General features: G+C 40.4%; 1 protein-coding gene across 21 annotated transcripts in view; it reads right to left on the bottom strand.

Moving 5' to 3' along the window:
- Positions 1 to 14,883, bottom strand: part of mycbp2 (MYC binding protein 2) — a 221,781-nt gene that overhangs the window by 10,760 nt on the left and 196,138 nt on the right. For all 21 annotated transcript variants that reach the window (XM_033022978.1, XM_033022959.1, XM_033022965.1 and 18 more), the window contains 4 exons: positions 10,544 to 10,633; positions 9,703 to 9,780; positions 6,935 to 7,201; positions 6,467 to 6,741 (listed from right to left, as the gene is read on the bottom strand). In XM_033022978.1, the coding sequence (XP_032878869.1) occupies positions 6,467 to 6,741; positions 6,935 to 7,201; positions 9,703 to 9,780; positions 10,544 to 10,633 (710 nt within the window). The remainder of the gene's footprint in view (positions 1 to 6,466; positions 6,742 to 6,934; positions 7,202 to 9,702; positions 9,781 to 10,543; positions 10,634 to 14,883) is intronic.

The raw sequence follows: 14,883 nt of genomic DNA, 5'->3' as shown, positions 1-14,883 counted from the left end.
AAGACCATGACACATCAGGCAAACGTTTTCATAATATTTGGAAGTAATTTTAGCCAGGTTTTGTAGTAAATATATAAACAAATGTGATAACTCCATCAGATTTCAGGAACCAAAATAAAATGTACCTACCGTACCAACCAAACCATACTTCTTAAGCATACGTTTGATAGGTCTGGCACATAATATTAAGGAATATCTAAAGGGATTTTATAAGTACATTATGGGAAAGACGGGGGGGGGGGGGGGCTGGAGAAAGAATAGGGCAAAACCAGTGTGTGGAGCCGAAGGAGACGGGCAATGTCCTTAACGAGTATTTCTCCTCTTTGTTTACTGTGGAGAAAGATGTGAAGACTGGGGAACTTGGGACAGTTAATGGGAGTGTTTTGTATTAGTATTAACAGTCAGTATTACAGTTAAGTTGGTGTTAAGCTGGAAAGGTGACAGAGAAGGTTTATGAGGATGTTGCCAAGACTCAAGGGCCTGAGATATAGGGAGAAGTTGATCAGGCTTGGAATTTATTCCATGAGCGCAGGAGGATGAGGGGTGATCTTATATGGGTGTATAAGATCATGAGAGGATTATACAAGGTAAATGCAGTGTCTTTTACCCACAGTATGGGAATCAAGAACCAGAGGATATGGGTTTAAAGTGAGGAGGGAAAGATCTAATAGGAACCCGAGGGGCAACTTTTTTTTTTACACAAAGGGTGGTAGATATATGGAATGAGCTGCCAGAAGAGGTAGTTGAGGCAGGTAATATCACAATGTTTCAAATATATTTAGACAGGTACATGGATAGATAGGTTCAGAAGGATATGAACCAAATGTAGGCAGGTGGGACTAGTGTAGTTGGGGCATGTTGGTCAGTGTGAGCAAATTGGGTTGAAGGGCCTGTTTCCACGCTGTATGACTATGATCACCGAGAGAAAAGTGGACTACTAAAGTGACCTTGCCAACATTATAGGCAAATAATTGAAGGGTAATGTGCAATTGTTGCTGGTAGTTGGGAAGGCAAATGCTATGAAGGCCTTCATTGTTAAAAGATTTGAAGAGAGTAAGCATTCCTTACTATATTGGGTTTCAGTGAGACCACAAATGAAGTATCGGAAGAAAGTTTCAACTCTTTACCTAAAAGGATATAATTACTACACAGGGAAAGTGGCAACATTTCAGCATATTAGTTCTTGAAATAGCAAGTCTGTCACACAATGAAATAATAAGCAGGCAAGCCTCTGTTATTTAGAGTTTTGAAGAATGAAGGAGATATTGTAGGTATGTTGCAAAGCCTACCTGAAGCGTCGCTGAAAATCTGTCGCTGCGGGTGTGCGAGATTTTGGTGCCGTTTAGAGGGGGCGGGTTTAAAACACGATTTTCTCTAGGCTGTTCAAATCGAAGATGTTCAGCCTAGTTAATTATTAACGAAAAATCGCTGGAAGACCCCGCCGCAAAAGCTATTAAAAGCAAAAGTTTTAAAGGCCTCGTATAATAGTTATAGTAGTTTAAAAATCAATCTCTAAACCCGCGACCACCAGCAACCGCAGGGTCCCATAGAGCAAACAACTGAAGGTATGTAGCTTATTTTTACATTAAAAAGGGCTTCTAAAGATCCCTTTATACAAAGTTTAATATTGCGAGTAGCTCATTTTGGGTCCATTATATCCCGCAGTATTTTTCTGGGCATTTGGGGGCACAAATCTAGCGCAATGTGAACGTTCTAAACCAGCGCGTTCCACAGGGACCCACTGGAAAGCTGATTTTAATGGGCATTTATTTACAGCAATTGAACACTAAATTCCTTCCATTTGGCCTATAAATTAATGTAAATGAGATTTAAAAATCATGTTTTATTGTGAATTATTTGTGAATATTATTTGGACATTTAGGCTATTTAAAAATGTTAATCATTTATTAAGAAATGGATAGATGTTTAGATCTAGTAATTGAAGTCTGAAATTAGCTACAATTAGGTAACTAACTAATTATATGCTTTAATTTCAGGTCATCCAAGTAAGATTATTTTATATTTGTTTCAGAATGCTTCAATCTATGATAACTGAAAATTTCATTCAGTTCCCTTAATATTTAAGAAAGTTATGGGCTTTTGACTGTTCACGATCACAGCTTTTTTGTTATGTCCATAGAAAATCAATAGGGAACAAGATGCTCATTTCCCAGTATGAAAATGGCCATAACTTTTTAAATACTTGAGATATGAAAGTGAATTAGGTGTCAAATTAAACTTATTTTTATGCTTTATCTGATGGGATAAATTGCAGACTTGATTTTTAAAATCTCAAAATTTTGTAACATTGCTAGATATTGAAATATAATTTATGTTTTAAATATGGAGAAATCCAATGGTTGAAGTCCAGAACATGGAATCAAACACAAAGGATGGTGAATCCTTGGAACTCTTTACCCTGGAAGGTCGAGTACATCAATTTATTTAAAGCCTAAAGTGGTTGCTTTCTGGAATATTAGGGGAATCACAGGATGCAGTGATGGGCAGCAAAAGTGCTGTGGTAGAAGATCAACCATGGTCTAATTCAGTGGTTCTCAACCTTTTTTCAGTGATGTACCCCCTGTGAAATATTTTTTCAGCCAAGTACCCCCTAACCAGCGCAAAAATATAGGCCTACATATATGTAGGCCTATATTTTAAAATCTCACGTACCCCCTGGAGTACCTTCACGTACCCCCAGGGGTACGCGTACCCCCATTTGAGAACCACTGGTCTAATTGAATGATAGAAATCAAAAGTATTATATAAAATCAAAGTGTAACAGGAAGGGGAAGAACATTCAAGCAGAATTATGCAGCAGAAATTGGAACCGAAGTAATAATTGTAACAAGTCAAACTTTAAGGCTCTTTATCTGAATGCATGTCGAGCATTGTTAACTTACATGAATATACAGCACTGGCGAGTTTGTTTTAAAGCTATTACATCAACATCATTTCAGTATGACCAAGATTTGGAACTTAGTATTCCAGGTTATTTGATAGTCAAACAGGCCCTTTTGCCCAACTTGCCCACAAATAATGTTCCAAATAATTCAGCAGAATAATTATGTTCCAAATAATTCAGCAGAATAATTATGTTCCAAATAATTCAGCAAAGTCAAAGGACGCATGGTAGGAATGTTAATCAAGCAAAGTATAAATGTAGCAGAAAGTAGAGTTATGGGAGCAATGGATTGTGATGTGAAATGGTTTGGATGGAAATTAGGAAAATCGGGGGAAAGAAGTCATGAGTGGGACTAGTTTGAAGGCCTTGAAATGATAGGACAAAGCAGAAATGGGAAAACATCAGACGGCTAATTACGTATAGTCTTTTCACTGACTGGATAGCACACAAAAAGCTCTTCACTGTACCTGTACACGCAACAATAATAGTCAAAACCAAAAACAACTAATTATCATGGGTCATTAGATCTGTATATTGATGTACTAATTAAAATGACGGAAGTACCGTGAAATTCGTGGAGTGTTTTAGGAATTGATTATTCGAGCAACACATCATGGAACCTACTCACCAACAGGCTTTGTTAGATGCAGTCATTCATAAAGAAGTAGGATTAATAAGAGAACGTAGTTAAGGATCCTCTTGGGAATAGTGATCACAATGTGATCGAATTCTAGAGACAGTTTGAGGACAAACACTTATATTCCAAAACAGTATGATGGAAGAATTGTCTAGAATGGACTAAGAAAATAGTCTAAAGAAATGATTTTTAGTAAATGAGCAGTGGCAGATATTTCATAATACTCAGCAGAATTCTATCCCAATTATGGAGAAGGACTCAGCGAAAAAGAAATTAACAAAGGAGGTCAAGGAAAATACAAAATCAAAATCTGGGACATAAATGGTATCAAAAAAGTGGTAGAACAGATGAGTGGGAATATCTTAGGAACCACCAGCAGCAGAGGACTAAATAAATCTAACATGGAGAGCAAAAATTGATGATGAGAGTAAACAGGCAAAAAACATCAAAACAAACACCAAGAGTTCCCATGGAGAGTAGCCAAGATAAGCGTGCGTTCCCTGGAGAATGAGACTGGAGAATTAATAACAGGAAATGAATGGCAGGTAATTTAAATGTATACTTCATTGTGGTTTCAATTAGAAGACAAGAACTTGTAACATTTGTCACAAGGGTCAAAATGTTACATAAACTAATGGGACTAAAGACTGGGAAGTTGTCATGACCTGGTGGCTGCATCGAGGATTTACAAAAGTGTCTGGAGAGACAATAGAGCCATTGTTGGACGTTTTTTCAAAACTTTGGAGCCCTGCAAAAACACTAGTAGATTAAATAACAAGCAAATGGTGGGGCTTTTACTCTCCATCCTTTTTTTTTAAAGAAAGGAAGGAGACAAAAAACAGGAAACCATAGGCCAGTTAGCATATATCAGTTGTTGGGAAGCTACTGGTCTATAATTAAGGTAGTAAAAGTCGGTAATTTAGAAAAATCAAATTCAATCAACCCAAGTCAACACGGTTTTATCTGGTCGGGCTATTCGTAGTTGTCACAGAGTCAATACAGAGATGAAGATGGTGTATCTGAGATTTCCAGAAGTAATTCAATAAGGTATCACAAATGATGTGAGTGCTCAAGAGATTACAGTGTTAGGGTAAGTGCGTTAGTAAGGATTGAAGACTGGTTATCACATAGAAGAGTGATAATTAGAATCAATGAGTAATTTAACATGATTAATTGTGCGATGACACAAAGCCAAGGTAGACTGGAAAGGGATCCTAGCAGGAATGACGGTGGAACAGCAATGGCAGGAATTTCTGGGCATAATCCAGAAGACGCAGGATCATTTGATTCCAAAAAGTAAGAAAGATTCTATGGGGAGTAGGAGGCAGCTGTGGCTGACAAGAGAAGTTAGGGATAGAAAAAAACTAAAAGAAAAGATGTATAACACAGCAAAGACTAGCCGGAAGCCAGAGGATTAGGAAACATTCATAGGACAACGGAAGAAAATAAAACGGGCAATACGGCCTGAAAAGATGAAGTACGAGGGGAAGCTGGCCAGGAATATAAAGAAGGACAGTAAAAGCTTCTTTAGATATGTTAAGGGAAAAAGAGTAGCAAAGTCAAATGTGGGTCCCTTGAAGGCAGACACGGGTGAAATTATTATGGGTAACAAGGAAATGGCAGAAGAGTTGAACAGGTACTTCGGATCTGTCTTGGGAAGACTGTCACTAAGGAAGACACAAACAATCTCCCAGATGTACTGGAGGACAGAGGATCTAAGGGGGTAGAGGAACTTAAATACATTTTCATTAGGCGAGAAATAATATTGGGTAGGCTAATGGGACTGAAGGATGATAAATCTCCTGGGCCTGATGGTCTGCATCCCAGGGTCGTCAGGGAGGTGGCTCTAGAAATAGTGGACGCTTTGGTGATCTTTTTCCAATGTTCAATAGATTCAGGATTAGTTCCTGTGCATTGGAGGATAGCTAATGTTATCCCACTTATCAAGAAAGGAGCGAGAGAGAAAACGGGGATTACAGACCAGTTAGCCTGACTTCGGTGGTGTGAAAGATGCTGGAGTCAATTATTAAAGAGGTAATAATGGGGCATTTGGATAGCCGTAAAAGAATTAGTCCAAATCAACATGGATTTATGAAAGGGACATCATGCTTGTGGAATGTTGGCCTTCATAACAAGAGGATTTCAGTATTGGAGTAAATAGGTTCTTCTGCAGTTGTATAGGGCTCTGGTAAGACCACATCTGGAGTATTGTGTACAGTTTTGGTCTCCTAATTTGAGGAAGGACATCCTTGTGATTGAGGCAGTGCAGCGTAGGTTCACGAGATTGATCCCTGGGATAGCGGGTCTGTCATACGAGGAAAGATTGAAAAAACTTGGCTTGTATTCACTGGAGTTTAGAAGGATGAGGGGGATCTTATAGAAACATATAAAATTATAAAAGGACTGGACAAGCTAGATGCAGGAAAAATGTTCCCAATGTTGGGCGAGTCCAGAACCAGGGGCCACAGTCTTAGAATAAAGGGGAGGCCATTTAAGACTGAGGTGAGAAAATAACCTTTCACCCAGAGAGTTGTGAATTTGTGGAATTCCCTGACACAGAGGGCAGTGGAGGTCAAATCACTGGATGGATTTAAGAGCGAGTTAGATAGAGCTCTGGGGGCTAGTGGAATCAAGGGGAGAAGGTAGACACGGGTTATTGATTGGGGACGATCAGCCATGATCACAATGCTGGCCCGGGGCCGAATGGCCTCCTCCTGCACCTATTTTCTAATGTTAACAAAATGGAATACAATCTTATTTTTGGTCTTTTTATCACAACATTTATACCATTTCCATGATATCACAAGAATAACATTTCAATGATATTCAATTCTTCTATACGTCCAATGCAATATTGAGAAGCATAAAATACAATCATGGTAAAAACAACTACATAGACCTAACTGGAACAAAGTCACTCTTACCCAGAGTTGAAGACTGATGACAATGTAATGGAAGTCACCCCTTTCCCAGCAACCATGCCAGGAAAACTGCTCCCTTTGGCTTTTAGCTGCACAGTGAGGGCTTTAGAAATGCATCCCAAAAACATGTCCAAAATTCCTAATTTATTCCAATCTCCTTTTTCTGTGGAGTGAATAATATCACTAATGTCTGCCGGAGGAAGAGATTTTACGCCTATTATACTAGCAAGTCGGACTGGTGTTACTTCTGGCAGAACGCGGCGTAGCAAAGACGTCACCTGTAAACACGAAGGTTTGAATTTTAAACCATTTTCAAATCGATTGTTTAACAAAACATGCAAACAGGACAGGACAGCAATTCACAAAAGATTTGCAAGAAATTAAGCATTGCTCTTCCTTAAAACATTAAACTTAAGTAATGTCTTTGTGTACCAAGGCATTTAAATAAATAACAACAAAATCCATACGAACCTGTCTTTGAACCCGGGGTGAAGCTGTATGCAGCAAGGAGAAAAGGTCTTGTAATAATGTGAGCTGCTGGGCCAAATATTGCCTTCCTACATTAGACCCACTCAGTGCAAGAACCATAGACAGAAGCTCAAAACAGTATGCATCTGAAGAAGCATCCTCATCGTTTGGCTGAGAATTAGCATTTTCCTTGCTAGATATGGCATGTTCCCATTCTTCTCGCACACGTGTAGCTTCCATTCGTATGGCCTGGACTATATGTGCACATACCTGTTAAGATAGATATTCAGCTGGTTTCAAGGGTGCAATCAAATAAAAGGGATCAGGATTGAGTTTGATTCAACAATTTTTAACATCGTATCTTTAATAAGTATCCCCAAAGTACAACTTATTGATGACTTGTTAAATCAAAAAATGCAGCAAGACCCCTCGAATGCTGCCTATTAAACAAATAAATTACTTTGCCAATTCAAAGCTAAAATATCAGACATAAATAGTGATTGAAATATCATCTTTACAATGTGGATCAAAGTTTTAATATTTTTAAAGTCTGAAGTTAACATTAACAGTGGATGCAGCATCGGAAATTTGTGACCAGAATAGATGATTTTATCTGGCACAAAGTCAACAAAATAACCAAAAGCTTGGACAAAAGGTAAACTTTCATCAACTTCTTAGAGGAAGAAATAGTGTAAATGGACCTGAAGCGATTTAGCGATTAAGTTGAAAACATGGAAGCCGAAGGCAAAGGAATAAAATAAGCAGATGATCGAGAATGTAGAACTGGAGCAACTATCTTGAAGGACTGCAAGGCAAGAGATTACAAAGAGAGGGATGGCAAGGTCATGGAATGATTTAGAAGTATAATTTCCAGAATCAATTCATAGCTTAACTATGAATCAGAATAGGTTGATAAAAGCAGGGAAGTTGTGTCAAAGGGCACAGATTGCAGAGGAGTGCATAGATATAAATGCAGTAAATCCATTTATTTTTTGATAGAGGCCCTTGTGGTGCTTTTTATTAAAGTAACATTAAAGAGGATTGCTCGATTAAATGATTATCTAATCCAGTTAAAGATTTATGATGCTGCTTCTACTGTTATAGTAATGCATAGATGTTAACCTCAGACTTTAAAAATGTTTAAAACTTTGATCCACATTGTAAAGATGATATCCAAGACTTAAACACAATTTATGTCCAATGTTTGAGAGTTGAATTAGCAAAGTTAAGCTATTTATTTGCTAGACAACGTTCCAGTAGTCGCTGCTTCATATTCTTCTTAGCTGATTCCTAACCAACATTTTTATTTAAACCAGCAATCAAAATATCATCTATGAAGCCAGAAATGAATATCATTTGGCTCCAGTAAATAGCTTTAATATATTTAATAGCTTTAAGGGATATATGAATGACTATTGGAAAGATACAAAATCCAGGAGTAACTCAGCGGGACAGGCAGCAACTCTGGAGAGAAGGAATGGGTGACGTTTCGGGTCGAGACCCTTCTTCAGACTGATGTCAGGGGAGTGGCATAGATAAGGTCTAAGTTGTGAAAACAGGACAAAGGGAATGGAGATCAAGGAAAATGTAGAATAGATCATTGTTAGCTGGGAGAAGGTAACACCAAAGCAAACCGAGATAAAATGTAGTTGGAGACAGTAAGACTAGTCGGAGAATTGGGAAGGGAGAGGTATGGAGAGAGAGGGAAAGCAAGGGGTACTTGTAGTTAAAGAAGTCAATGTTCATACCGCTGGGGTGTAAGCTGCCCAAGCAAAATATGAGGTGTTGTTCCTCCACTTTGCGCGTGGCCTCACTCTGACAATGGAGGAGGCCCAGGACAGAAAGGTCAGTATGGGAATGGGAGGGGGAGTTCAAATGTTTAGCAACTGGGAAATCAGGTAGGTTTAGGCGGATTGAGCGGAGATGTTCGGCGAGATGATTGCCGAGCCTGTGCTTGGTCTCGCCGATAGGAATCCACACCTCGAACAGTGGATACAGTAGATGGAGGAGGTGCAAGTGAACTTCTGCCTCCCCTGAAAAGACTATCGGGGTCCTTGGACAGAGTCGAGGGGGGAGGTATAGGGACAGGTGTTACATCTGTGAAAGTATCTGGGGAGGGGGTGGTTTGGGATGAGTTGACCAGGGAGTTGCGGAGGGAACGGTCTCTGCGGAAATGGGTGGAGATGGGGAAATGTGACCAGAGGTGGGATCACGTTGGAGGTGGCGAAAATGTTGGAGGACGAGGGGGACCCTGTCCCTGTCACAACTGGGGGGGGGGGGGGAGAGGGAGCAAGAGCAGAGCTGTAGGATATCATCTCATCTTGGGCGCAGATATGGCGTAGACGGAGGAATTGGGAGTAGGGGGATAGAGTCTTTACAGGAAGCAGGGTGGGAAGAAGTGTAGTCTAGATAGCTGTGGAAGTCAGTGGGTTTATAATAGATGTCAGTTGATAGTCTGTCTCCTGTGATGGAGACGGTGAGATCAAGAAACGGCTTGGGAGATGGTCCAAGTGAATGACTATTGGCATCTTTGTTAAACATTCAATTGCTATTCGAGGGATTCAATTACTATTCAATGCAAGCTTCCAAAGATTAAACCCTTGAGGAATTGCAAATATTCAATACATTACACGAATCTGTGAAGATTCAATTTAAGAAAATTACTGAAGAGCAAGAAATGTATTAGATGGAACAACATGAAGTTGTTTACAAATAGCAATCCAAGTTCATTAAATGCCACTTGTGTGAAATAAAGATTATTCATTTCAAACCTGTTTTTGTAGATTGGTTAACTTGCTTCGGCTAAATATAATTCCCACCATGTGTTCCTTTAAATCAGCATCAGATACCTCCAAGAAAATAAGATACAAATAATTTTAAAAACACCAGAACTTGAAAGACATCCTCATCAATGACTCTGTCCTTGACTGCACCCATAGCAAACTATTTGGCAACCACCCAGAGCATCAAAAAGGTAATTTGCCTACTGAAATTCAAAAGCTTGGAAGTAAATGGTAACCCATCTGAGGTTCTAAAACACGGGTTCCTCAGTCACCAGTCAATCTCGTCATCCATATTAGAAAAAGGGGAATATAATCAGGGACCTCAGACATTCTAATTGTGACATCTTCAAGAGAAAAAACATACAATTGCAGGAACTTGGGGGACTCCTTGCTTTCACAATACAGGTTTGTTGCCAGGTTCCCACTCAACTGCTTTCACTAATGACCAAAGAACTAATATTTGCATCAGGTTATTTCTGGCCATCTAGTAGCACAATTGATATGATCTACACTAGGCAACAACCCTGAGAATGGCGTAGAGCAGTATCAACACAACATATAGCCTATTTTGATCTCCCAAAAGTCCTTAATTCTGTCCATCAAGAGGGATCGTGGAGTATCCTCATCAAACTGGTCTACCAATGGCAATTCATCCCAATCTTGCTCATCTATTACATCATGGCATGTAATCTGTCACCATAACCAACCGGCTCACAATCAACCTAACTGCAGAGCACACTGGTGTTAAGCACGGCTACTTTAGTGTCATACCAACACTTGTTTCAATCTATCTTGGAATGCATCTCATCAACAAGTACCCCGCTCATACCTTTTCTTCTCCTTCTGGTGAAGACAAAATGGTTTTGTCTTCTAATTCAGGTGTAGGTTCAGCATCACCACAAATTAGTTTGCCAAATACCTGTAAATACATCAGAAATCAGTTCCATCAAGACAGGAATCATTGACAACTTCTACTATTTCATTCCAATTATAAGATGAACTTTCAAACGTTAAAGCACATGGTCTACTTTTACCAGGATGACTGTGAAATGGATAATCAGTTATGAAACATTATCAACTAGTTCTGAGGATGCAGGCAAGGTTGCCAGGAAAATCAGAGAGAGAGGGGCAGAAACAGAGAGGGGGGCGAGAGAGAGAGGGGGGAGTGGGTGGGGAGGGGAGAGGAGGGGAGGGGGGAGGAGGGGAAGGGGAGGGGAGGGGAAGGGGAGAGGAGGGGAAGGGGAGAGGAGGGGAAGGGGAGAGGAGGGGAAGGGGAGAGGAGGGGGAGGGTTGTGAGGAGGGTGGAGAGGGAGGAGGGAGAAGAGGAGGAGGGGGGGAGAAGAGGAGGAGGGGGGGAGAAGAGGAGTGGGGGGAGAGGAGGGGGGGGGGAGAGGAGGGGGGGGGGAGAGGAGGAAGGGGGAAACGGACCCGACCCGAGAGACCCAAGAGCTCGTTCTTCACTCGTAGCGCGTGGAACACAGTGCACAGATCCATTGCGGCATCATCAGCGAAAGATGCCGGGGGGTTTTTCCAACTTTTTTCAGATTTCTGAACATTTTCATTAATAACTCGAGAAATAAAGCATGCATTTTTCAGATAAGGTGATTTCGAACTACACGGGATAAATTTCTTTCGGAATATGTAAAACGTTTACTGTTATTGCATCGTTTTTGATGTAATAATAATAATAATAATATATCTTTTATTGTCATTGCACGTCAGTGCAACGAGATTTAGTGTGCAGCTCCACTGATGTACAAGAAAGGTAAATAAATACAATACATAAATAAACAAGCTGAATTGATTGACGTGACCATCTGAGGGAGACTGTCCAAAGGGGGTGGGTGGGGGGGCACTCATTAGGGCCGGTTCAGAGCCGCGATAGGTCTTGGGATGAAACTGTTCCTGAGTCTATGTGATAATACACAAACAAATAAACACACACACACACACATCCAAGATCAGAGTTTTATAATTATAGAGATATGATATAGGGAGCAAGGAATGGTCTGATGGGGGAAGAACCTCAGTAATAGTTGTGGTAAATTTTATAAGAGGTTTGCAGAGCTGGATAAAGACCAGGTTTTGGATGACAAAGAATAGTATTTATGCCATAAACCAAATAGATGAGTCCAACACAGTGACTACACATTGTTGTTATGCACAATATCTACAGTGCCCTCCATAATGTTTGGGACAGACCCATCATTTATTTATTTGCTTTTGTACTCCACAATTTTGAGATTTGTAATAGGAAAAAAATCACATGTGGTTAAAGTGCATATTGTCAGATTTTATTAAAGACCATTTTTATACATTTTGGTTTCACCATGTAGAAATTACAGCTGTGTTTATACATAGTCCATTTCATAGTGTTTGGGATACATGGTTTCACAGGTGTTTGTAATTGCTCAGGTGTGTTTAAATGCCTCCTTCATGCAGGTATAAGAGAGCTCTCAGCACCTAGTCTTTTCTCCAATCTTTCCATCACCTTTGGAAACTTTTATTGCTGTTTATCAACATGAGGACCAAAGTTGTGCCAATGAAAGTCAAATAAGCCATTATGAGACTGAGAAACAAGAATAAAACTGTTATGGAGACTTCAGCCAAACCCTAGGCTTACCAAAATCAACTGTTTGGAACATCATTAAGAAGAAAGAGCACTGGTGAGTTTACTAATCGCAAAGGGACTGGCAGGCCAAGGAAGACCTCCACAACTGATGACAGAAGAATCCTCTCCATAATAAAGAAAAATCCCCAAACACCTGCCCAACAGATCAGAAACACTTTTCAGGAGTCAGGTGTGGATTTGTCAATGACCACTGTCCGCAGAAGACTTCATCAACAGAAATACAGAGACTACACTGCAAGATGCAAACCACTGGTTAGCTGCAAAAATAGGATAGCCAGGTTACAGTTTGCCAAGAAGTACTTAAAAGAGCAACCACAGTTCTTGTGGACAGATGAGACAAAGATTAACATATCAGAGTGATGGCAAGAACAAAGTATGGAGGAGGGTAGGAACTGCCCAAGATCCAAAGCATACCACCTCGTCTGTGAAACACGGTGATGGGATGTTATGGCCTGGGCATGTATGGCTGCTGAAGGTACTGGCTCACTTATCTTCATTGATGATCCAACTGCTGATGGTAGTAGCATAATGAATTCTGAAGTGTATATTTCTGCATGATTTCACTGACGATCCTGACTGCAGCAGATCCTTCTTCTTCAAAACAGTTGACGATTTATTTTATCCTTTCAAAATTTGCAGCATAGTAGATTACAGCAGAAAGCCATGTACCCCACCTAGTCAAAACAGGCTGCGAAAGTAGCAACATCTCGGGTGCCATTTCCTTGAACAACTTTGAGGAAGATTTTCTTGACATTGGAAACTAGGCGATCGACATTTGGAAACAAGCTACGCATTTGCTGGGCAATTCTATGGAGTCATGAGCTAAGCATGTCAAATGCAACATTTTGGGGAATAAAACTTTACGAGCACGAGCAGCTTTTTTCATGTAGGGAGCTGCAGCAGTCACAAACAGAAGAACATTCTTGTGCTTTATACCTTCTGACCAAAGTACAGCAAGTGAAGATGTAAACAACTGAGCAATAGTTCTGTTTGACCTCTCCAATACTTCTGATGTCAACAAATACTCCTTTGATGGTTTACCTGCCTCCAGTGTACCGATGACCACATTGACAACATATCTCCGCACAGCATCGGTTGTCTCATTAATAGAGATCCATATTTTGTTGCGTGCAACTTCATCTCTAATTTTCTGCACAACAATGTTGAAGTTGCTGTCATCATAATTTTTCCATAATGATGACTCGCTCGGTATATGTTCCTCTGTGTATTTCTCTAAAAAACCTCTGAGAGATTTGTTTTCCAATTTCCACAGTGGAATTCCAGCATCAATGAATGCTTTGCACAAATCACTCAAACTCAGATTTGCGACTGGAGCCAGCAGTAAATGTTGTGAGGAGACAAGCGTGGTTATTTCCTACCTTCAGTTTCTCTGCCGCCGACTTGTGTTTGGCTGGGAGACAAAATATTTCTTCTCATGATTTACTGCTTTCTCACATGCTTTGCAAAACAGCACACAGTTGGCTGTAGAGAATATATCACTCCCGTATACACACCAAATCGTTCAGTTTTTTACAATTCGTTGACTTGACTTTAGCCATTTTGACGTTTGCAGGGGTAGATCCCACAGGAACGGGGTTGCAGACCTCTACAGGCAAGCCAAGTACAAGCTGAGAAGAGGAATCAGAGCTGCCAAGGAAAGGTACTCTGAGAAGTTGAGGAGCAAGTTCTCAGCAAATGACTCTTCAGTGTGGAAGGGCTTGCTAGAAACCATAAGCTACAAGAGGAAAATCCCCCGCTCCTTGGACAATTGTCAGCTGACCAACGACCTGAACGAGTTCTACTGCAATTTCGATAAACAGAAACTTAACCCTGGTACTCCCACACCCCCTCCCCAACCAACACTTCACACCTACTCACAGCCTGACTCCAGTTAGAAAAGACTGGACCCTTCCCCACCTACTCCTCCCCAATCGCCACTTCACGCCTACTTAAAGCATGACTCCGGTCTGCAAAGACTGGACCCTTTCCCACGCACCCCTCTCCAATCACCACTTAACACCCACTGACGGCCAGGTTTCGCCCTGATGGTGTAAATTTTCTTGTAAGTTACGTTAACACGGCAAAAAAAGGCTGATTTAGGCACTCATGTGATTTATGCAATTGACTAGCAATTTTATTTTTTTTTAAACGGGAATGGAAGCGCAGAACAAATGTTTTTCATCAACTTGTAAGTCCGAGCAAATACCTCTCCGACAACCAATACAAACCTGTATTTAAATCCGCCCCCCCCCTCCTCCGGAATCACACGCACAGGCAGTGGCAGATCTGGAGCGCTGCTGATGGTAGGTTTTGTAACAACGCTGCATTAATAACCTTTCAAAATGTCTCCTTTTGCAGAGTTGACCTTTGACCACACCTACTCATCAAACATTCTGTCACCCAATCCAAAATAATATTCATTTGCAAACTTATACCAAACACCAACTCATAACCTTCCATTACCAATCACAACCTTTCATTATATATGGACAGACTCCTTGATATACAACTTGCTAATTGTTAAGGGGATGCACAAG

Source organism: Amblyraja radiata, chromosome 6, assembly GCF_010909765.2.
Source record: "Amblyraja radiata isolate CabotCenter1 chromosome 6, sAmbRad1.1.pri, whole genome shotgun sequence".
Taxonomy (NCBI): Eukaryota; Metazoa; Chordata; class Chondrichthyes; order Rajiformes; family Rajidae; genus Amblyraja; species Amblyraja radiata.
This window is presented reverse-complemented; position numbering and strand designations above follow the sequence as displayed.